This window comes from Plectropomus leopardus, chromosome 9 (genome assembly GCF_026936395.1).
Source record: "Plectropomus leopardus strain MGB_pleo_1.0 chromosome 9, ASM2693639v1, whole genome shotgun sequence".
Lineage (NCBI taxonomy): Eukaryota > Metazoa > Chordata > Actinopteri > Perciformes > Serranidae > Plectropomus > Plectropomus leopardus.
The window spans coordinates 3,769,413-3,792,381 of NC_142184.1; the positions used below are offsets into that span (position 1 = coordinate 3,769,413).

General features: G+C 39.9%; 1 protein-coding gene across 1 annotated transcript; it reads left to right on the forward strand.

Moving 5' to 3' along the window:
• Positions 1–1,869: 1,869 nt before the first annotated feature.
• Positions 1,870–21,746, forward strand: fam187a (family with sequence similarity 187 member A). Its single transcript, XM_042491244.2, has 7 exons — positions 1,870–1,969; positions 9,179–9,242; positions 16,954–17,161; positions 18,197–18,474; positions 19,661–20,023; positions 20,523–20,761; positions 21,520–21,746. Exons 3-7 carry the CDS (start codon positions 16,961–16,963, stop codon positions 21,744–21,746), a joined length of 1,308 nt encoding a protein of 435 aa, XP_042347178.2. The 5' UTR covers positions 1,870–1,969; positions 9,179–9,242; positions 16,954–16,960.
• The last annotated feature ends 1,223 nt before the right edge of the window (positions 21,747–22,969 follow it).

Consider the following 22,969-nt stretch of genomic DNA (forward strand, 5'->3'; position numbering starts at 1 on the left):
AACAAATTTGAACATGTTAAGATAAATACGTACTTTTTACTACCTTTTTCTTTTATCCCCTAGATATTGTTTTTATTGCGTTTTGAAATTGATATTCTAAATCCACTAATTTTACTAAGTTGCACACTGCCCTTTTTTCTCTTCTGAAAAAGAAAAAAAAAATTACAAAAAGTTCAAGTTGCAGTGTCATGACGAAGAAGTACATCCTGACTGTGTAGTTGTATCTTGTACTGCATACAACATACTTTGTTGAGACATCTAATAAAATTAAATAGAAAAAGTCTTTGATTTGGACCAAAGTCCTGGCAGAAATGTGTCTCAGAGGACATGCTGACTCATCACAGCGCTGCAGACTCACGCAGGTGTGACCGATGACCTTAACGAGGCTCTGCTCGCCCAGTCTGTCCCAGTCTGTCCCAGTCTGTCCCGGTCTGTCCCGGTCTGTCCCAGCGAGTAAACCAGCACACACAACAACAAACTGTGCAGGTAAATAGAATTTTTATTTACAACTTTTACTTTTGAAAATGTTCTCCAGCTGTTCGGGTGTGTTTGTTCCTCCTTTGGGGCTGAATGTTCAGTATGTTTTGATTTAATATAATCAGTTTGCAGTAAATGCTGTCTCCCACACTGCACACACACACCCACACGCACACACACACACACACACACACACACACACACACACACACACACACACACACACACACACAGAGCAGGATGTGTTTAATAGGTGTTCTGTGCTGTGATGTGATCCTGCATTAAAATGGATCAACAGATCTCAGCATTATCTCTGTTTACATAATTTGAAAAGAATATGCAGCTTAATCACCTGAATAAATGTTGGCATCATTCGTTTTCATTTTCAAAAAAAAAAAAGATTAAATTGCACCAGACAATGACAAGAATATATGATTATTAACAAGACTGCACTGTTTTTCCTTTATTTTTGGCATCAAATTGTGATGCATAAAAACATTTTGGTATTGATTCTCCATTTGGGTTTTCTTCCTTCTGCTCTTAAAGACGTCGTCAAAATAAAAACTTTTGAGTCACCAATTTCTGACAGAAATTTGGTGGCTATAAGTCCAGTGGAAACACAGCGATGAGTCACTAAAAACACCCAGTGTTGATGTATGCTGGCCTCTAACAGTCGTCTGCAGCTCAGCAGGTGTCTCACCTGATTTCACGACATCCATCATCTCCTCCACCTCTCGTGACAAAGTCAGCACTTACACTGCGTCATTTAATAAACAAATGATACGCTTGAAATGTAGCACACCTTTGGTTTGCAGAAACGTTCAATGCAGATATTCTGTGCAGGATAATGGGCTTAAATATCTGTTTGTATAATTACAGTTTTGTGTCTGTAAAGATTTGTCTGTTCTGACTATAAATGTTTTAGAGACGGATTAAACGTGCATCAGTATCTCAGTGAGCATGTGCATCTGTGCAGCTGCCTCTCTGTGAAGGGAAGTCAACAGATATATTTATCTTCTTGAGAAGACGTTGATCTCTGCAGGTGTCAAAACTCCTGAAAGACTTTAGAACAAAATGCAGGAAATAATAGAAAATCCTCCACAGAGAGATATTGCTGTTTTCACCCTGACGCTACACTTGACATTTTAGAGTATGATTACTACTTACAGCCAATTTATTTAGAGATTATCCAAAGTTTTAATATTCCAGGAGGCTAAAAGCAACTGATAATAAAATGTGCAGAACATGTACCTTCCTAAAAAAAGCCAGGGACGCGCATCAGAACAACACTGCGGGCGATGATGTTCGAGTCTTTAACGTAATCTGTGGTGTTAACTGTGCACAGTTTGACTTTATACCCTGACTTTTGCCTTCTAGGTAAAGCCTCCGGGGCAAAATGGCACCACGCCCGCAGAGAAGCGCTGCCTCCAGGACAAAGTCAGGGACCAAATGTCCCCGCAGCTTCAGTTGTTTCATGATCTTCACAGCCGAGGTGAGTCAATAATTAAAACGGCAGCACATGGTTAGATAAGTGGGCACACACACCTGCTAATGTGAAGCAAACACACCATGACACATTCTTACATTTGTCAGTTTTTTTTTGCATTTGTTAGCGACAAAAAAGGGAGAAGGTCTCCCTTCTCTCCCTGAAGAGAGAGACATCTTCAGAAGAACAATTTGAAAAAAAATCAACTAAGAGTTTCTCGTAAACAACCGTTTGACCTTTTCAAATAGTTTTTCAGAGCTGCTGCTGACTCGTTTTGAAGTAGCTGTGAGAGAAAAAAGGTCAAAGCGATTCGAGTGCTGAAGGTCGTCTGTTTTTAAGCCTTTAGATGCCTCCTGTATTTGCAGAGGTGGATTTTGTTGATGGCTGCTTCTTGAGTGATTACAACTTCAGTCTGTTTGACAAACCAAATTTCAACTTCGAGAATCTGCAAGCATATTTTAAAGGACTGAGTGAGCAGATCAAGGGCGCTAAAAAATCATTTAAAAATATTGTCATCTGGTTTTATGCTTCTGGGTTCAATGCTGCTGCACTGATGTCCTAACTTTTACTATTTATCATTTAGAAGTCTACTTATTCAGATCCTTTACTTAACCCTTTGAAACATGGAGCGACGTCAGTTTTCATGCGCTGCTTTCGTTCGCCTCTCACATCTACTTAAACCTTTGAACTGTGAGCGAATAGGTTTGATTTCTCCCAAAAACACAGGAAAAAAAGCAATGAGCATCTTGGTAAAAAATGTTCCATGAACTGCAAGAAATTAGTAGATTAAGAAAGTGCTTTCAAAATAAGCTAGAGAAAAATATCTAAGGAAAAAATAAAAAAAATATAGAATATATTTATAATTACCATAATTATACTTTTAAAGTTATGTTACAGAAGGATTTTACATTTTAAGCCTTTTTTCACATGATTTCCTTAAATTATTTAATTTCTTTATTTTAATCAATTTATTTATTAACAAAATTCCATGACATTTTCATGTACTTTTTTTTATTAATTTCTTGCTATTTTTAAAGGGCCATTTTTTTCTTTTATTGCTATTTTTTTTTCTTCTCACGTTTTTTAAAACAAATAAAAGTCTCATTTAATTTTTAAAGAAGTAACATGTGCCACTTTTCTCTGGACAAGTTATAATTTTCTCATATTGCCTCCTGAGGTATTGGACTAAAAGTCAGAGGCATTCCTTTTATTAAAAATGTTAACAGTAACTGAAGTACTTAAACAAAAAAATACAAACTTTTGTCAGTCCGTCCTTTGTCTCTCTTTGTCCCCCATCGTCTCCCCTCAGTTGTATTTATTTAAATAAATTTGGATGATAAATAAACAAACCACCTCTCTGAAATGTCCTGTGAGGACAAGGGCTTCCTCACTTTACAAGGAAAAGTCCCAGCATGCACTCTGCTTCCCCCCATTTATCGCCCTCACATCCATCTCTGCTTCCTCTCCTCCTTTTTCATTATGTAACACCTCCTCTGTCCTTTTTCACCTCTCTCCTCCCTCCGCTGCACACGCACAAACTGCTCCCAAATTTGCCCTCACAACTCCCACAAACTTCTCTCATCTGCTCTTCTTCTTCTTTTTCCATTTTTCTTTTCCTGCTCCGCCTGTGAGAGCTTTTGCTTCCACTTTAAACTCTTTTTGCAAATGGAAAACTCTTCCTGTGCACTCTGGTTCTCTCTCATCTCCTCGTCCTCCACCTGCACCTGTGCATTTAGCACATGCTTTCATCCAAAGTGCATGCTCTGAAATTATTCTGTATGAATATTGTAACTCCTCTGAAAGAAGACCGTACTGTACGTTTTTGAAGCTCGCTATTTCATGTCATCTTTTGCCCCCAAAATCCTTAAACTCTGCTCACTCAGACAGACACAACTGGGCACATTTTGATTTTCTGGATATTTTTTTTCTTTTTTAATAAAAATGTTAACACGAGGAGGCTCCAGGTCATTTGTGTGAGTGCAGACTCAGTGCTCCCTGAATGAGGATTTTTAACCTCAGTTTTGCTCAATATTGTGAAGTACATTATTGCTAAAGAGCAGCAGAAGCATCTGCAGCAGCAACGTTTGAAAAGTGCCGTTACGCGACGTCAACAAATGCACATAGTGGGATGAATGTTTACACAACAGCACGTGGCAAACAACGAGACGTCACAATGATGATTAGTCAGCTTAAGTCAGACACCCGCTAACTGCCCGCCCTATAAGGGGACATGCGTCCTTTATGTTACGTGGTTACTGCCAGCTTTATAACCTGGCGCTGTCCTTCAGCGTTTCATGCAGACGCTATCGGTTCAGTTCACCCAGCTGATGCCGCCCGTGCACATTACATGTGGACGCGCCTGGCGCCATCAATGATAACAATGCCAATTTTTTTTTTTTGGAGCGCTTTCTCATCTAACGCCATCCTGTTGGACGCGGAAGGAGGCTTATGGCGTCACGCTCATAGCACTGACAGAGCGACGCTATTTGACGAGCTCTGAGTGAGAGCAGGCTGGCCAACTGATGGCGTATCATACTGCCGCGTAAACAGACGTCGTTCCCCAGCGTTTCAGACGGCCGAGAAAGGTCGCTTTTGGCTTGGGTGTGTCACACCAAAATCACTTACCAAGCAACGGTATTTGACACGTTTGGAATGAGAACAGGTCGGATGTTACCAACGTCTTCTCTGGTAACCGCGGTGTGATCAGCACCATGGATAGCTCTTTTGAAACACGGGCTTCAGGCCTGACTTTAACCTCAGATATTTATATTTCCACTTTTGAACTATTGCAGATAATCATTTTGAAAAGTATGAGGATAATATTTCATGACACAACCACAGAGGCTGAAGCTTCAGCAGAAAGCGAGAGCAGCAGCGTCTCCCTGTTCTCCGCTGTGATCTGTTGCTTCAGCGTCGTCTTTATGATCCTCTCGTTCAATCAGCGCAGCAGGAGGCTGACTCTGTGGGCCGCAGACCTACAGCCACAGTGTGACACCACTATATGTAATATCAAGGAAAAGTTTTTTTGACAGGACGGTGATGAGCCTTTCACCTCCATGTTGTGTTCCCACTTCACCGCAGCGGGAGACGTTCTTATATTTGCTTCCACTGTGCTTCCAAACAACAAGAGATTGCGTATGTCCGCCTTCACATGACCCCTGCGCCGTTTGAAATGATAATGGAGAAGCCCAGTGACGCCACGAGGCAATTACAGAAATACAGTTACACTGGAATCATTTCCAGGCATAGGAGGAGGAGGAGGAGGAGGAGGAGGAGGAGGTCTTTCATTCATCTGATGCGCGCTGCACATAAAGGCACAAACACCAACCTCATCACACACACACATTACATTAGATTATGGATATTTGCATGGATGCAGCTGGCGGATGGATGCCACGCCAGCACTTAATTAGAACGCCACGCAGCCACACACATCAATAAGTCCTCATATGTATTTTCTTATTAATTAGTAACCATGCAGTTAGCAGATCTAAAAATAGAAGCAGCCAATGAACAATGATTAGTGTCAGAGGGGAGAATAGATGTAATTAATGAGGAAAGACAAATAACTGAGAGAAGGACAGATGGAGAGCAAACCAAACAGGCAGACAGAGCTACTCAGTAAATGCTTTGCTTGCTGCAGTGTCATATATTCTCTTATGAAATGTTATTCGTCAAAAATTTTATTTTAATATATTGCCAATTAAAACAGCAGCCTCCAGCAGAACAGCATTTAGCAAATAAAATAAAAAAGAAACAAAATTATTTCCATCAGTGATTATAGTACCAACCTCAGAAGATGCATTTAAAAACAAGCAAATAAACAGTTAAATTGTTGTCAGATGAGAGTTGTTGAGTTCCAAAAGTGCATTCTTCTTTCCTGCACAGACATGAACTTTAACATGAAAAAATGGTTAAAATTAAATTAAATAAAAAATTTCTTTCAAAAAGATGCGAAGAAGGCAAAGAGAAATGAAAGAAGAAATTAACCAAAAATGTGCAAAAAATCGGCAAAAAGTAAATAAAAATGATCCAAAAATAGTTTTTTCCTCAACCTTTTAAGCTTTTTAAAAATAATTTCAAATTTTAATAATTTTTTAAAAAATGTATAATTCTGCAACATAATTTTAAATATTTAATTATGGTAATTCTAAATTAAATCTAATAATTTTCTAGATGTACTTATTTCTTGCAGTTCATGCAATATTTCTCACTATATTGCTCATTGTTTTTTTTCCATGTTTTTGAAAGAAATCACATCAAGGTTTTAACAGTTGTGAAAGGCGTCTGAAACCCGGAGCGACATCATTTTACTGTGTGCTGCTTTTAAAGTGTTAATGTTGTTTAAATGTATTTTGGGACTTTTCTTTAGCTAGTAGCCTTGTTTTTTTATTTGTCCCATTTTGACAAACCACAGTGAGCGTCTTTATACTGATGAGTCCTCTGCAGCTACATTTGGACATGTCCCATGTCCCCTCTCTCTCAGCCATTACGTTTCGTTCAGTGACCTTTGCTGCAGTCTGGTTTGTGAACGTTGCTTATTTGGGTTTGAGCAACATCCAGTGGGACAAATTCACATGGATTCGCCTCAAGTGAGATGCAGGTTAAATTTCTTCACTTCCACCGTTCAGATGAAATAAAATAAGAGGCTCCGAGTCAAATGTCTGCACATTTCAAACACTAAAGGCTCTTCCTCTTGTTGGTTAAATGCACGGATCTGCACGGTTTAATTTGACCGTGCAGATCCGTGCGCTACACACACACTGCTCATGCAGGAAGTATGGCTCGGGCGTAATGTGTAAAATAACTGGATTGATATTGTTGACGTACATTTTTTTTTATTAAAAAGGAAATTTTTTGTATTGATTAACTCAAAATATGCAACACAGCAAAGTAACAAAAGACAGATTTTGTGATTTGTCTTCAGTATTCAGTGTTACAGGAAGCAGTTTTCCTCCTCACAGCTCTGATGTGTGTGGAAAGTTTAATCAATATTTAATCAATATCTTATTAAGTTTTGTCAGGTGTGCAGGTGATGGGATCAAACAGACACACATGATGGCAGCAAGACTTACCTCTCTGTAGAGCAAAAATACTATAGATTTTTATTTTTCTCTTTTGTGTGTGGGGCAGACGTTAGTGTAATATTTGCTATTTTTTTGGAGGTAAAGAAAAAGATGAATGCATATTCCCTCCACCATCACATTACTGCTTTCTATCAGGTCGTACCATTCAGGACTCCATCAGATCTAATGGCCGCAGAATCTTGTAATAACCTCATATCGACGCTTTATCCTCAGCAAAGCCTCACAGCCAGCTGATGATATTCCCCAAAATGCACCTGTCTTCCATTAACAGTGCAGCAGCAGCAGCAGCAGCAGCAGCAGCAGCAGCAGCAGCAGCAGCAGCAGCAGCAGCAGCAGCAGCAGCAGCAGCAGCAGCAGTGGAAATAACCAATAACCTTTATGACTAAACCATAAAAGCTCTCTGAGCTCTGCAGCTAGAAAACACATAAACAGACAGTTTCTGCCTTTTTTTTTGCAGAGAACTGTTCTGTTGCTCACTCAGTCAGCAGCCTCCCAGTATAACCACAGCATTTTACTCTTTGTCACTGGTGCACGTGTCCATTAGTGTTCTTGGAAATGTCGAACAGCCAAAGCCGGAGGCATCATGTTTTCAGGTTGTCCATCTGTCCGCCCACTCGTGAACACAATTTCTCAAAAAAGCCTTGATGGAATTTCTTCCAATTTTGTGCAAATGTCCACTTAGACTGAACAAAGTCAAAGGTCAAGGTCACTGTGACGCTTTATCTCGAAAAAAACATGGCACAAACACCCACTTCGACCCAACAACTGATGTTTTCGGGTTGTCCGTCCGTTCCATTCTCATTAATGTGATGTTTCAATAAGGCCTTGAAGGAGTTTCTTTAAATTTTGATGGTCATTGGTCAAAAGTCAAAGTCACTGTGACCTTGTATCAGTCTCATTTACATAAACACGCTGTCTGACTAACACCTTGAAGGAATTTATCCAATTTTGGCAAAAACACCCATGTGGACTCAACAATGAACTGATCAGAATTTGGTGGACAAAAGTCAAGGTCACTATGACCTTACATCTGTGTCATTCTCATTAATGTGATAACTCATAAACACACTGAGGGAATTTCTAGAAATTTGTCTCAAACATCCATTTGGACTCAGTGATGAACTGATTAGAATTTGCCTTTCATAGGTCAAAGGTCAAGGTCACAGTTGTTTTGTGTAATGAATGCAGTATCTCAAGAAGGCCCTCATGGAATATCCTCAAATTTGGCAGAAACGTTTACTTTCAAGGTCAGGGTCACTTTGAACTCACTAAATATGTTTTTTGCCATATGTCAAGAATTAATGCGCTAATTATTACAAAATTACACACAAATGTCTAATAGGATAAAATGATAAGGAGACATCATTTTATACCATTATTACCACCTTTACCAAAAGGTCAAAGGTCATCTTCACTAATGTTTGACATGAGAGTCGCATAGAAAAAAAAACTGATACAAGAGCTCATTGTCTGAGCTGCATGGCTGTAATGATCAAATTAGGCTGATGTTAATGTCACAGATGGTGCAAATAATCGATGTTGCTATGGTGATGCCACTGATGGTTTGTGGATTGCTGTTTAGAGGGTTTGAATTCAGTTTTTTGGCCGTTGTCATCCTGTTAGGTTTTTTTTTTTTTTTTGGAGCCAGAGGTGTCCAAATTTGGACAAGAGGTTGTAGCTGTGGAGGAGCGAGGGATGGATCTGACTCAAAGTCCGGAGCGACGCCTTGCAGACAGCCTAACACTCGTTTGGCCCTGCAGGAAAACATGCATAACTTTGGCTTCATTTCTGAGTCTGAAGGTGCCGCTTGGTTACAGTGTTTCCATCTGCCCGACAGATTGAGAAATCTTGTTTACAAAGTCACAAAGATATTTTGTCCTGAAGGCTGAAACAACAGAGGACAGCTTACTCAAAATGAAAAAAGATCCACCCTCTCAGCACATGACAGTGCGCTCATTAAATTCATGTCTTGTGTACAAGAAGAAATACTGGCCTGAAAAAGAAAGCACACATTAGGATACATCACCATTAATATCCTCTAAAGCTTTCACGGCAGTCCATCTGAAGTGTCAAGATCAGCCTGTGAGTCAAATTCTTGAACTGAACTACAAAACCTGACTGTTTTCAGGCGGTGCCGGCGGTGAAAATGAAAGCCCCCGAGGAGCCGGCTTCACAGGACCAGCTGGGAAATGGTAAGTGTGGAGAATGAATGAGTAACACCTCCTCCTCCTTCAACAGCTCCTCTTCGCCGGCCTTTGATCGAAGCAGCTCAACTGCCAACTGCTCGAGTGCAGCGGCTCAGCGGCCAACAGTGGCGAGCTGTGTTTGGACCCGGCAGCGAGCACGGAGTCTAATGAGTGTGAGCGTGGAGGAGGCGCTGCTGAAAAGAGTGTGTGTCTTTAACTGACATCCTGCTGACGGAGCGAGATTAAAAAGAAATTAAAAGCGATGTTAACATGAGGCCACGAGGACGAAGAATCAGTGAAATGATAAGAATGATGTCTCTAGTTCTGCTGCATCAGTTTCAGTACGTTTAGAGAAATCGTCCGTCAATACTTTGTATCATCTGATGAAAAAGGTCTTTAGGTTTGACCAAAAATTAAAATAGGTAAAAACTTTTTGCTTTTCTTAGGATATCATATACTCACTTAAAATTTATTTTCAAATAATTTAGTTAAAGTATTTTAATTGTGAATTATGTGGTGACACCAGAAAAAAAATACATACTGGATAAAATCAATAAATTCTTTAAAAAATTTTAAAATAAAATATACTGAATACATAAGGTGAGACAGTAACTTATACCAAGAGCTCAGAAAATATATATATATATATTTTTTAAATCTCATTTTAATGTGTTTGCTTTAAGACGTGACCTTAACTGCTCAAGTTTCTGCCCCATATTTTAATGTTTCAATGTGATTCAAGCTGCAAATTTTTTGAAAATCTTTTATAATAATGTCATAATGCTGTCATTATTTTCTTAAGCGGGAAAAAAATCTGCTTATCCCACCTGACTGATATTATTACATAATGGTGTAGGAATGTAATCTCTTTTATCCGTGCACTTTTTTCTGGTGATTGTGTTGTGCAAACAGAACCTTTAAGAATCGGGATATAACTTCATCAGTGCACGTTTTAGGTTTTTAGAAAAACTGATGAAACTCGGAGGCGGTCAGGGGTTCAGCTCTTTAAAACAAATTAAACCAAGAGGACGTCTCTGGAAAACATCGACCGTTGATCAGTCCTGGCTCCTCTGGACGCGCCCTGCTTGGACGTCGGCCGTATTGATCTTTAAATTTCAAGTTATCTGTTTCTGCATGCAGATTAGATGTCCTGCTCTTCCGAACCGAACACTAGAATTTAAATTTGGCAAAGTTGTTCATTAGCGAGGCTGAAAGTAGCGCTGCTTGCAGTTAATGCAGCGTTGTCTGAGGCTGCCTGATTGCATCTAATGCCGACTGTTTGAGCTCCCTGAGGTCGTCCGCTGACTCCTCCGCTGAATCTTAAAGAATAGCTGGAGGTAATAAATAAAAGGCAGAGGGAGGACGGATCAATACATAAAGTCTGGCGGCCCGATCCCAAATCTTATCAGACCCTGTGCTTAATGCGCACTCACAGAGACAGAAGTGTTTAAGCAAACTCTCTCATGAATAAAAGATACAGGCCGGAGGCAACTTTGAACAGTAAAACAATTGCTGCTATTTTACACTCAGGAGAGCTTTCCGGTTTTAAATGGACAGGAGCAGAAGATGACAGATGGTTATGTTTAATGATTTTTGGAGTAAAGTTTCCTTTTTCCTCCCTGGATAACACTGAAAGAACCCCACCAGTGCTACTTTTAACGTCTTATATCGATTTCCTCTCTTCAGTGCAGTCCGTTTTAGAAAGCTGTGAAAATCATCCCGCAGAGCTTTGAAAGTTGCTTGAGATGATGAAAGATTCATCATCCTCTTGACAAGACACGCTCGCGGAGATGATGAAGTGGTGCAACTTTGCACAAAGAAGTGAAGATGATGAATTGAGCATCAAAGTTAAATCTTGACCCTGGAAAATGGTAGTTGGCCAAAAAGTCCATCTTACATGTTCTTGTCGCCTTCCTCAGCAGATAGAGGTGCTTAAATGTCGTGGAGATGATTAATGGTGTGCTACGCCCGAACTGTCGGCCACTAATTGTAAACTGTATCACCAGCAAAAGTGAAAGCCAACCCCAGCTTTGTCCGCTTGGCTTTTGCCCTTGCTTTGTTTGCATTTCTCCATCAGCGGTTTTTGTAGCTGTCTCTTCAGTGTGTGCTGCTACTTCCTGCTTCTCAGTAAAAGGGGTGGAATAGTTCTCCAAAATTGGGCTACATTTTGGTAAATGGAAAAACGGCATGGTCGTTTCACAGGGGTGCTTTGACCTCTGACCTCAGGATATCTGAATGAAAATGGGTGGTAATCCACGAGTCTCCGCTTTACAGACGTGGCCACTTCATGCTCATCCCGTGGAGTTTTTGTAGTCATTTTATTCCTAATCATGACAGTCTGGTAAAAATTGCTTCACTTTGTCAATATGGACTTCAAACCTGTTCTGTAATGCAAAATAATGTTATTGAAAATTTGACAGCCCTAATTTGCATTTTATTTTGCAGGCAATATCTTGAAAACCTTTGCTTGTTTACATTTAACAGCGCATTTTTTATGGTGCTGTCATGGCTGGAAATGGTGTCAGTGTCTTGCTAAAAGTCATCAGCTAAGTTGTTTGTTGGTCAAACATTTGTCTGTAGCTTGACATTGTTACGTTGAAAAATTGTTGCTTCTAAGGTCAAGAATTAACTTGCTTAGTTCCTGATTATTGATATTTTAATACTTCAAAATGACCATTTCAGCAAAAGAAACACCCTATTAGTTCATTTTATTGCTTGGTCTGTGAATTTAGATTAAACATAATTTATTGGTGTAATACTTTTTCACCACTACTGATAAATTTCACTGCACCTGCAAATTAATGTTCCTATAAATTAATAGAGGCCAGTCTGGAGGCAATATAATTAATTTAAAGACGGATGGTATGAGTTAAAAAATGGTCCGCAGTTCTGTCTTGTTTATACGATTTGTGGTGAACAGGTTGAAGACTTCAAATTACAGAGGGAACCAAATTATTTCTCAAAGAAAGCAGACTTTGGTTTTAGGCTGAAATGGCATTCAACTTAATTGTAAAATCCTACAGGGAGCAGGAGGCGGAATCAGTGCGAAGCAGCGAAGGTTGCATATTAGATGTAATTAAATTAAACGTTCACAGTGGAGTAAATGTCAGTTACATAAACATGTCTGTAGGACGTCTGAGGAATCGGCTCGTACAGTTCGGTTGCGGTGTGTGTTTAGTCTGTGCGGGGCGCACACGGGGCACGGGGAGGTGAAGGAGAGGAAGATGAGTACAGGACGAGGAAAAACGAAGGGTGAAGGAGTGAAATGCATTTGATGCTTCAATGAGTGTTGTGATTTGAAGGACGAGAAGAAAAAGTTGCACTGAGGAAGAGTAAGAGTGAGGAAGCAGGAGAGTTTTGTGTTTGTTTCAGAGAGTGTTTGGAGATTTTAGGGTTATATGCAGGCATGTGCAGAGGGGGAGGCTGAAGGCGCTCCTGCCCCTTTGCTCCCTGATGTCCACATTTTGTCAAAGCACTATTTATTTATTTATTTTTAGTTTTGATGTTGCTGGATTTCTATGCAAACAATGTTTAAACAGGATATGAAACAGGCTTAATTGAGTACTGATGACTCTACGCGAGCGAGTGAGACAATCAGCAAGAAAAAAGAAAATGATTGTAGAAATGTTTCGCTCTGGACCAAAGTGGTGGCCAATAACGGAGGGAACATCCTTGATTACATAAATTGCACATAAAAATAAAAAAAGTAAACTAAAAAAAAGGAGGCAAATTAAAAGACAGAGGACCTCTTTATTTAAATGTGGTTTTATTTCTTACATTTTTCTAATTTTATTTTATTTTCAAAATTTATTTTTCCTCTCTTTTATTATTATTATTATTATTATTCTTATTATTATTATTACAAGAGTGACCTCAATAATCGACCAGAGCAGAGTAAAATAACCAGTTTGCGTAGAAACAACAGAAAGAAAACCATCATGCCTGATCATTTTTTGTGTGTTTGTTGTTGTTTGTTTGTCTGTCTGTCCTGTCTTGTCTTATTCTCCATGTATGTGTTGCCTATTTGCACACTCACTAATACAAAAAACATATCGCGTGGTGCCTGGTGGATCAGTGGACAGAGCGGCGCCCTGTGTGCAGTGGCCGGGCATTCGAGTCCGGCCTCGACCCTTTGCTGCATGCCCCCCCCCCTCGTGCTCACACTGTCCTGTCAATTAAAGATAATAAAAGCCAAAAATAATAATCTTTAAAAAACAAATTACACATGTTAAATTGATAGTTACCGCATGAAATGATTATTTTCCCCTACGCAGAGGAAGAGGAAAGAGTGGGCTGAATGAGATGTTTGGGTGGTGCGCAGCTCTTAATGGACCTTTGTGAGAGGAGGAGTAATAATGACAGGGGGGGACACCATCGGAGGACTGGGTCTTATTCAACATCCAGCCTCAGACTGGATACTGTTAGAATAAGTGGAGGAGGAGGAGGAGGAGGAGGAGGAGGAGGAGATGGAGGCAAGGACAGATGATGAAAACAAGAAAGAAGGGGTTGTTTGGAAAACTACCAGGAGCTGGAAAGCGGGGCTGGATGTGCTGTTTAGAAGGTCCAGAGGATTGAATTAATGGATGTTTGGGAGCGGAGGCAGAAGGGCTGAGCTGTGGGGACAGAGTGAAGATTTAGTGGATGAGAGGAATAAAAAGACGAGATGGAGACTGATGAGACATAGATGGTGTCGTGTGTGGTGCCTCTGAGTGAATCGTAAATGATGTTTATATTAGGCCAATATATTTTATTAGAGCAGCTAATGGACAGGACGAGTGAAGAAGCGTCCTGTCTCCGCCAGTGTCAGCTCCACTATCATTCTCCGCCGGTGTCTCTGCCGGTGTCTCTGCCGGTGTTTTCGCCGGTGTCTTCGCTGGTGTCTTCGCCGGTGTCTTCGCCGGTGTCTTCGCCGGCGTCCCCGCCAGTGTCGCCGCCGATGTCTGCTCGGCTCTCATTCTTCGCCGGTGTTCCCTCAGGGGGAATATGTCCTTAGTTATGACAAAAACAAATGTACTTTTACAGAAAAAAGCGTTAAAAGTAGCTGACAGCAGATGAATGATGGCAACATGTTCCCAGTTCTCAATGCATTTGTACAACCACTTCAAAATGCAGCAACAAGAAGTGGATTTTTATATGTTAAAGGAAGCAGGAAATATATAATTATCAAACGGCTAGGACTCAGGCGGCGAAAAACATTATTGAAAACAGCAGCGGGCTATTCTTTTTTCCTCTTAAGAAAACAGTTGATGTAACATTCTGAATAAATGTGTTTAAATTCTGACATTTAAATGCAGAGCCGGTATTAAGGATAAAAGCAGCTTTTGACCATATGGGATTACATAAATATGTGACATTTGAATAAGTGTTTTTTAAATAGGTTTTGTGATTTATTCCAAATAGTTATTTTACTTAAATTTTTGTATTTCTTTTTTTTTTTTTGGGGTGGGGTGGGGGTGGGGGTCAATTAATAACAATTCTCCTTTTTTCTCCACAATTTGCAGTGTCGGATAATAATCAGGTGCGACTGAGACTCATTTGAGGATGATTGCTTTATTTGTTGTTTTGGCATTTGCCAGCTGGAAAAACAAAAAAACAAAAATCTAATGATGGTGATTATCAAATGAACCATACACATGTCAAAAATCATCCTGGTCCAGCACAGTTTTCATATTGCTCCTGGCCATGTGATATTTGTTGTTCTGTAAATAAACTAAATTGCATTTAGTGAATGAAAAACAGGAAAAGAGTCATCTGAAGTGTTTACCCCTCTGAACACACACTTAGTCATCCTGCTGCCCTAACACATTCTGTATTGTTTGGAAAATTCCACCCTGAAACTACTGTACTCAACGTTTACACACACCCACCCACACAGACACACACACACACACACACATACACACTCAGCCAAATCATCTTTCAGTGCATGCCATCAGCCCGGGCTGCCAGCTTACATCAGACCAGCCTTGTTTGTGTCTCCAGGCAGTGAAGTTGGTCAGAAGTGTGTTGTGTTCAGTCATTGTGCTGGAGGCCTGATACACAGACCTGCAGCTCAGCAGGGAGCTGCTTCATCGCACTCATTTATCTCTGCTTCATAATAATACAGCAACAACCTCCTGCAGCCAAACTCCTGGAGCAGTGTTGTGAAGACGTGCAGGACGAGTTTAGTGTATGAGGCAAAGCTTACCTCACATTAACAGACTCTAGAGTGTGGATTATGAGCTGTGTGTGACTCCACATTGGCGCAATGGCTTTTTCCTGAGGCGAGATATGTCCTCGATCACTGCAATGCAGCAGGTGGACGTACAGTGATAATTAACTATCGGGCTGCATGTAAAATTTGGCCCCTGATAGGGTGTCGGTTACCGGTATTATTGTGAATTTTTTAATTCACAATGAAAATAAAGGGATTCACACTGGGAATTGTTTTTATACTTTTAATATACGAAAGGTGCCAGAGTGCCAGATCCCCTGCAACCCCGAAAGAGGTCCTAGCTAATCCAAGAAATGTCCTAAAAATTCTAAAAATGTTTCGAAAATGTTTAAAAATGTCTAAAATCCTACAAAGTCCTACAATCTTACATGTGTCCTAAAATCTGAGAACGGTCCTAAAATCTTGAAAATGTCCTTAAACCCTTAAAATGTCTTAAAATCTCAGAAACATTCTAAAATCCTGGAAATGTGCTAAAATACCAGTAATGTCCCAAAATTATAAACAATTCCTAAAATCCAACAAAAACCCTAAAGCCTAAAAATGTCCTAGAATCCTAGAAATCTCCTACAGTCTGAAAAATGGCCTACAATCCTAAAAATGTCCCTGAATCCTAGAAAATTCCTAAAATCCTAGAAATGTCCTAAAATCCTAAATATATCTTAAAATCCAAGAAACATCCAAAAATCCCACAGACATGCTAAAATCTGAGAAAAAAAATCTAAAAAAAAATTCTGAAAAATTTCCTAAAATATGGGAAAAGTCCTATAATTCCAGAAATGTCCTAAAATCCCCAAAATGTATTAAAATCCAAGAAACATCCTAAATTCCTGGAAACATGCAAAAAAAAAATTCTAAAAATGTTTAAGAATCCTTTAAATATCCCATAATCCTAGAAACATGGATGAGGCTGCTGTGACTGGCCCCGGGCCTCCTATCATTTTGCAAAAGCAAAGCAAGTTGAATTTCAGGACACTGAAGAGATATTTCAGTCTGGAGCAAATTGGTGGACTGACAGACGACTTTTTAAATAAAGGTTGATGCATTACTGCGATAACTTGCATGATGTGACAGATGAATCATCAAAAAAGAAAAAAACTTCACTTGTCTGACAAAATTTTGTCCAGCAAAACTTTTCTGTTACAATGTCTGCACGGCTAAGCCCAGCTGAGGTTTGTCTTTATAACACAAGAGAAACTGCAGCACACTTTGCGATGCTGGATATTTTTGAAAAGAATAAAAGGTGTTTGAGGGGAAGAAAGTAAAAGAGAAATGAGTCAGAATGACCTCAGAATTAAGCAGACACAAGAGGGAGTGTGAAAGTGTATCTTTTGGTACACAGAGCGTTTTATGTGTAATGAAGTGACTCCGCTAAGACTTTGCGATGTTTGCGTTGACAACAAAGGATGGGTCCTTGGTGAGCTTCTCAAATTCCTTTTAAGTTGTTGTGTTTTGAAATGAAGTTGTGGATTTTATGCATTGTAACAATCTTCTTTGTCCTCGCAGAAGCCTAATGCCTCCTCCGTCCTCCGGCCCTCCTCTTCTCCTCCTCCTCGTCCTCCTCATGTGTGCTGAGCTGTGGAGCTACGAGGCTCCTAAGCATAAGCAGGATGTGTTTGCCAGAAGAGCCTGTCCCGCCTTCCTGACCTTCACCAACGCTGCCTACCTGGCTGGAGTCACTGTGGAGCTTCCCTGCCACTGCAAACCACAGCAGGTAACAAACAAACAAAAACTCCTCATAAAATGTGTGTCAGGACTACATGTATGCATGACTCTTTAATCCAAAGCGAGCAGAAAAATGAATATATTCAAAATAAATCTCTCTGAAGTTTAATTCTGCTCATAGTTATTCAATTCTGCTGTTTCTAACTAAATGATCATCTAGCCTAATTTATGCTTTGGTGCTCAGCACTTTTGAGTGTCTCTTGACGGAAATTACATATTTTTGACAGAAAAAAGGTTTTATTAGACACTTTTTTTATGTCATGCACCGACTGCAACCAGCCAGTTCTTCTTCTTTAAATTTCTGCTGACAGATGCTTTTTAAATCTCCGTCGGTGGGTCACACACATATACACGTCAAAACATCACATCTTTCTGGCTTTACGCTTCACACTAACCTCATTTCAGCACTGTTATTACCTCCATCCCTGGCTCAGAGGCGAGACCCCCTTTCCGTGACTGGACGTTTTATTCAAAACGGTGAGGCGGCATAACAGCGTGATAGTCCCACCTTGAACAGGCAGTTTAAAGCAGCTTTACATACAACATTTTTGGAGGACCTAGGCCTCTAAAACTAACTTTTTGCACAAATTGAATTGAATATCGTCCTTTTACCAAAAGACAGAAAGAAAGGACGTGATTCTCATGAGTTACTGCATGAATAAGTTACTTGTACTAATCAGAAACAAGGATTTTAATGATGTAAATTGCATAACTAACATAAAACATCCTATTCTGAGAATTGCAGCTGTGTAAACGTGTTGACTTGTTATTAAGCTGCTCTGCTGCTGCTGCGATCCACTCAGCTTTACATATTTGTAAGATTTGTAGAAGACGGGCAAATATGTGGAGGAAGAAATCCAGCAGAGACAGAGGATGTTTGTACAGGGCATTTTGCTTCCCGAAACTGTGAGACCTAAATCTCGGCATCTGCCGATTGGAGTAAGTAATTGGAGTCTCTGGTATTGATCGTCTGAGCAACTGTCAGCAGATATATTGTAGTTATTAAGTTCCCTGTGTGTTTCAGATCCAATCAGTTGTGTGGTTCTTTCGGAAACATCTAAGCGGCTCCAAGGAGACCAGAGCCCTGACAGATCACCATGGCAACAGGCTGCTGGACCCCAGACGTGTCCCTCACAGCGGCGACCTGCGGAGTCGATTCTCCATCCGTCTCTTCAGCCTGCTGATCTTCAAGGCGGGGACAGATGACTCCGGTGTCTATATCTGCGGCTCCGTCCACGAGGACTTCTTTTATGGTTACGACCTCGACATCCAGGAGGCTCGTACGCTCAGCTTCACTCCGAGGTGACGAGAAAAAGCCAAAGACTGTGACCTTATGGGAAATTTGGCATTTACAGCTTCCAAATAGAGACACTGATGATGAAAATGTTAATTTACTGATAAGTAGAATCAACGCACTGCTGTCCAGTGAACATGTATCGACTCTCAAAGTCAATTCTGCGTGGACGTCCTTGGAATGAATCTGTGAACATTATGGAGACATCCAATAATCACTGGAGACATGTTCAATATATGATTATTATCATTATTAACTGGTTCACATTTTACCTCCTGCATGTTCATGCTGGTGGGTGAAAGACAGAGATAACAGCGGGTTGTCAGCTTTGTGATGACCATTTTAAAAGATTCTGAACTACTAATGATTGACGTCTCAAAATGTGCATCCGATTTCTTTGTTATAGAATGACAAAAACTTGACTTGAAGCCAAAGGCACCCTTTAAAGTCTTTGAGTAAGCAATGTTACGGTCCTCCATTCTCTAAGAAACCAAGGTCAGTGTTATATAAACCCTTCAAAGCCTGAGCAAATTGCTTTGATTTATTTCAAAAACAATTCTGGAAGGTAACAATAAAGTACAATTTGTACAATTTGCAATGTAAAAAGACATGGCCCAAAATGAGCAAAAAAAATTGTTAAAAAGTTACAAACTTACAAAAAATTACCTAGAAAAAAGAACAAAACAAAACAAAAATAAGAAAATGAACTAGAAAAGTGCTGAAATTACAAAAAAGAAAATATATATATATATATATATATTATTATAGATTTGTTTCGTAAAAAAATAAACATGGAATTATTATAATTGTACGTGTAGTTTTCTGGACATTTCCACCTTTTTGGATTATTTTCCAAAAAACCACCTCTTTTTTTAAATTAATGTTTAGGTAAAATTTCTTCTAATTTGTAGGACATTTCTTGCCAAGTCTTTGCCTTTTTTCCTCATGTTTTCAAAAGAAGTTAAACCAATTTTCTTTTTTCAGTTTTCATGGGGTCAAATAGCTAACAAAGGCGTCTTTGCTATTGGCTTGTCTGGTGCCGAGGGATGTAAATAAAGGCAGCCTGTGCGGTGCCATAGGACGCCAAGGGCGTGACAAAGCATCAGTATGTGATGACTTGAGAACAAGAACGAGTTGAAAATCCACGATGAACCACTGATTTAACTGACTCCGGTTCCAATATGATGCTTCTAGGATCACTCCAAGAAATACGACCAAGAAACGGACAGGAAGAAAACGACTGCGCTCTGCTCAGCCGCTGTATCGCGTCTTCACCGCCTTCCGGCCGTGGTCTGTGTGCGATCGCTGTGGGGTACCCGGAGAACAGGTCCGTGTGGGACTCTGCTACGTCCACTCTCGCTACCTGCATGTACGCTACAGGCGGGCCAATCAGACAGTCGCTTCCTGCGGCTCAGGGGCGGTGCCCTCCGCGTTTGGACAACTGAAGCAAAGCAGAAGTGGAGCCAAGCTGGAGGTCAAAAGCTGTCAAGTCACATGTGCGCCTAAAGCACCGCCGTCCTCCAAAATCCTGGCTCTGATGGTGTTTCTTGGGTACAGGTGAGCACAAAGACAAGTAAGTAGAGGTACATATGAAAGATGTGGGTCTCCATGTCTGATGAGGCATGTTTTCATCCACTGGAGGGTATTAATCCTTTGAAACCTGAGCAAATTGGCTTGATTTCTTTAAAAAAAAATGTTGGAAAAAAGGCAATGACAATATAAGAAGAAATCACCAAAAAATAAAATAAGATCACAAACAAGAAAATAACCTAAAAAGTGTTTTAAGATTAATTATTCTAAAACATGATATTTCATTGTAAAAATGATCATTTTAAATATAGTTTTCTGGATGTTTTTCCCTTGCTTAGATTTGTTTTTATTTATTTTAAATCTACAAAATTGTGAAATCTGCAGGACATTTATTGCCAAGGTACTCACTGCAAAAATAATGATCAAATATCAATATTTAGATAATATTCTGCACTAACTCTTATAACTCTGATTCAGCAGCAGTAAATCACCTTTAATGTAATGAATTTTTCTTTCTGTGTTGTAGTTCTGCCTCCCGGCCAGCAGAGGTACCGGTGTTCTACCTGAACCACCCTGCGGACCGTGTCCTGACGCTGGGCTGTCCCGGGGCACGACCTAACATGGCCGTGGCCTGGGACCGCGGATCTTTACCCATTTACAGATGTGAACACGTGGCAGGTCGTAACTTCAGCTCCACTCCGCCCAGGCTGCTGATCGACACCGGACACCACCTGCTGTTTAAACCTGCAAAACTTCAGGACTCAGGTATGAACCACCAACAAGTGCATAGCATCATGTGACCTATAGAAGCCAAAAAAGTGTTTTCAATGCAGTTTTGCAAAATATGGCATTTTTGAAACGCTTAAAAGACCACCTCATGCGAGCATAAAAACTTTTTTTGCAATAAATGTTTGGGGGGTTTTTCAAAATTGACATGTTTCAGTAGACGTATTTTATATTCGCAATTTCAGTTTGCACAATTTGAGGGTAAATGGAAACCTGCCTAATGTTGAGTTTCCCCTCTCAAACCATCATGTCCCCTGGCTGCACAGCTGTCCCACATCCAGACATTAGTGCCAGTAAGATTAATAGTGCCCCCTTCACACTCATGCAGGGTTATATCATGATGCGTTGGCCTTACAGTCTGTTCTTTCCTGTTTTAGTTGCCAGTTTGTTTCATTTCATTTCCGTTCTTGAATTCTGCTCCTGCTCCTGTGATTAGATGTAAATTTTGCTTCTTCAAATCCAGCCAATAACGTAATCAGTCTTGCCCTGCTTTAGTCTTGGTCTTGACTTGGTCTCGGACCCTTAAGTCTTGGTCTTGTCTTGGTCTTGGCACACTCTGATCTCAGTCAAGTCTTGGTCTCAGTTAGTATGGTCTTGACTACATCATTACTCATGACCCCTCCTCTGAGGCTTTGGCGATCCTTAATGGGGGTCTGGACCTCCAGGTTGAGAACCAGTGTTTGTTTTTTTATTCTGAGTCGTTCAATTCGACTTAAATAATCCTTTTTGTTAATTAGGTGTCTACTACTGCTGGCTGCAGGGTCGCCGGGCCGCTGAGATACGCCTGCTGGTTTACGCCCATTTGGGGCGGGGACAGTCAGTGACATCACATCCCGACTTCTTGGCGGCTATTGAGACAGTGTTGAGATCGTACGCTGTCATGACAGCTGTATTTCTACTGCTGTTGTGTCTTAAGGCTGGAGTCAGATACCTCAGAGACACCACCGAAACACACGTGGATTGAACTTATTCAAATAATTATTACTTTACTAAAACACTTTAAAATCAATTTGATCTGTCTTTTTTCTTCAAGGTGAAAGTTATTAGTTAGTTAATTAGGATGTTTTACAGTATAGGAGATCCATTAAAATATCATAATATGTTTGAGAGTGAGAGAGATGCAACAAAACAAACTAAAAATAATAATAACTGAGAGAGAAACAAAAGAGATAATGACGCTTAGATAAAATAAAATAGCAGTAATAGAGGAAAAAAGCTTGTGCATATTAGATCTACCAAAAAAAAAAGACATAAATGTAAATGCAATTTACATTTTTTTTATTTGCAAATATCTCCTCACTATCTGAATGATTGTATTCATGTAGTTTGGTTTTAGTTTTAGTTTTTGTTATTTTTAAGCTTTTTTTTTTTTTTTATATATATATATATATATATATATATATATATATATATATATATATATATATATATGATAATATATGTTTTAACTTTAATATCTTTTTTTTTTTTTAAATTATAAAGATAAAAATGCATGTGGAAAAATGTCTACTTTCTTGTTGCAATTCTTGATTTTTTTTTTTTTTCCATGTTGCTTAACCAGCATGATTAAATAAAAAGCAGACTTGATGTGTCGGTGATGACTAGCACTTTGTAGCACCTGCACATGTTGAAGTGCTTCTTAAAAGCTTTGCAGCGGAGAGCTGAGCAGAATCCGAGGAGAGGTTTCTGGATTCTTGTTTGTTGGAAAGAGGGGACGTCAGATGTGTCCTCATAAAGACGTCTCTCCACCCTGAGAGCCACAGAGACACTTGCTTCTTCACAGCTGTGGCTTCCTCTTCTGCCCCTCTCATCCACAGACTGAAGGTTCACTGACATATCTCCATATAGTTGTCTGATTTTGCAGTTTTCATCAGTTTAACCCTTTGAGACCTGAGAAAATTGGCAATTCACAACTTAACAAGAACATACCCAAAAATTAGTAATAAATTAGTAAAATGTTGCAAGATAATGAGCATAAATAAATAAATAAAAATAAACAACAAAGTGACCTGTGGGATCCATCCCCGCCCTGTCAGCATACCTGCACTCCTTTTCATGCTCACGTGACTAATTTCGTCTGGACGCATTCTCAAGTGACGCCACCCGTGGGTGTCGCATGTAGATGCAACTGGTGCCATCCAACCATCTGCCAGCGTTCTCATCTGATGCCATCCAGCCACGTTCCCG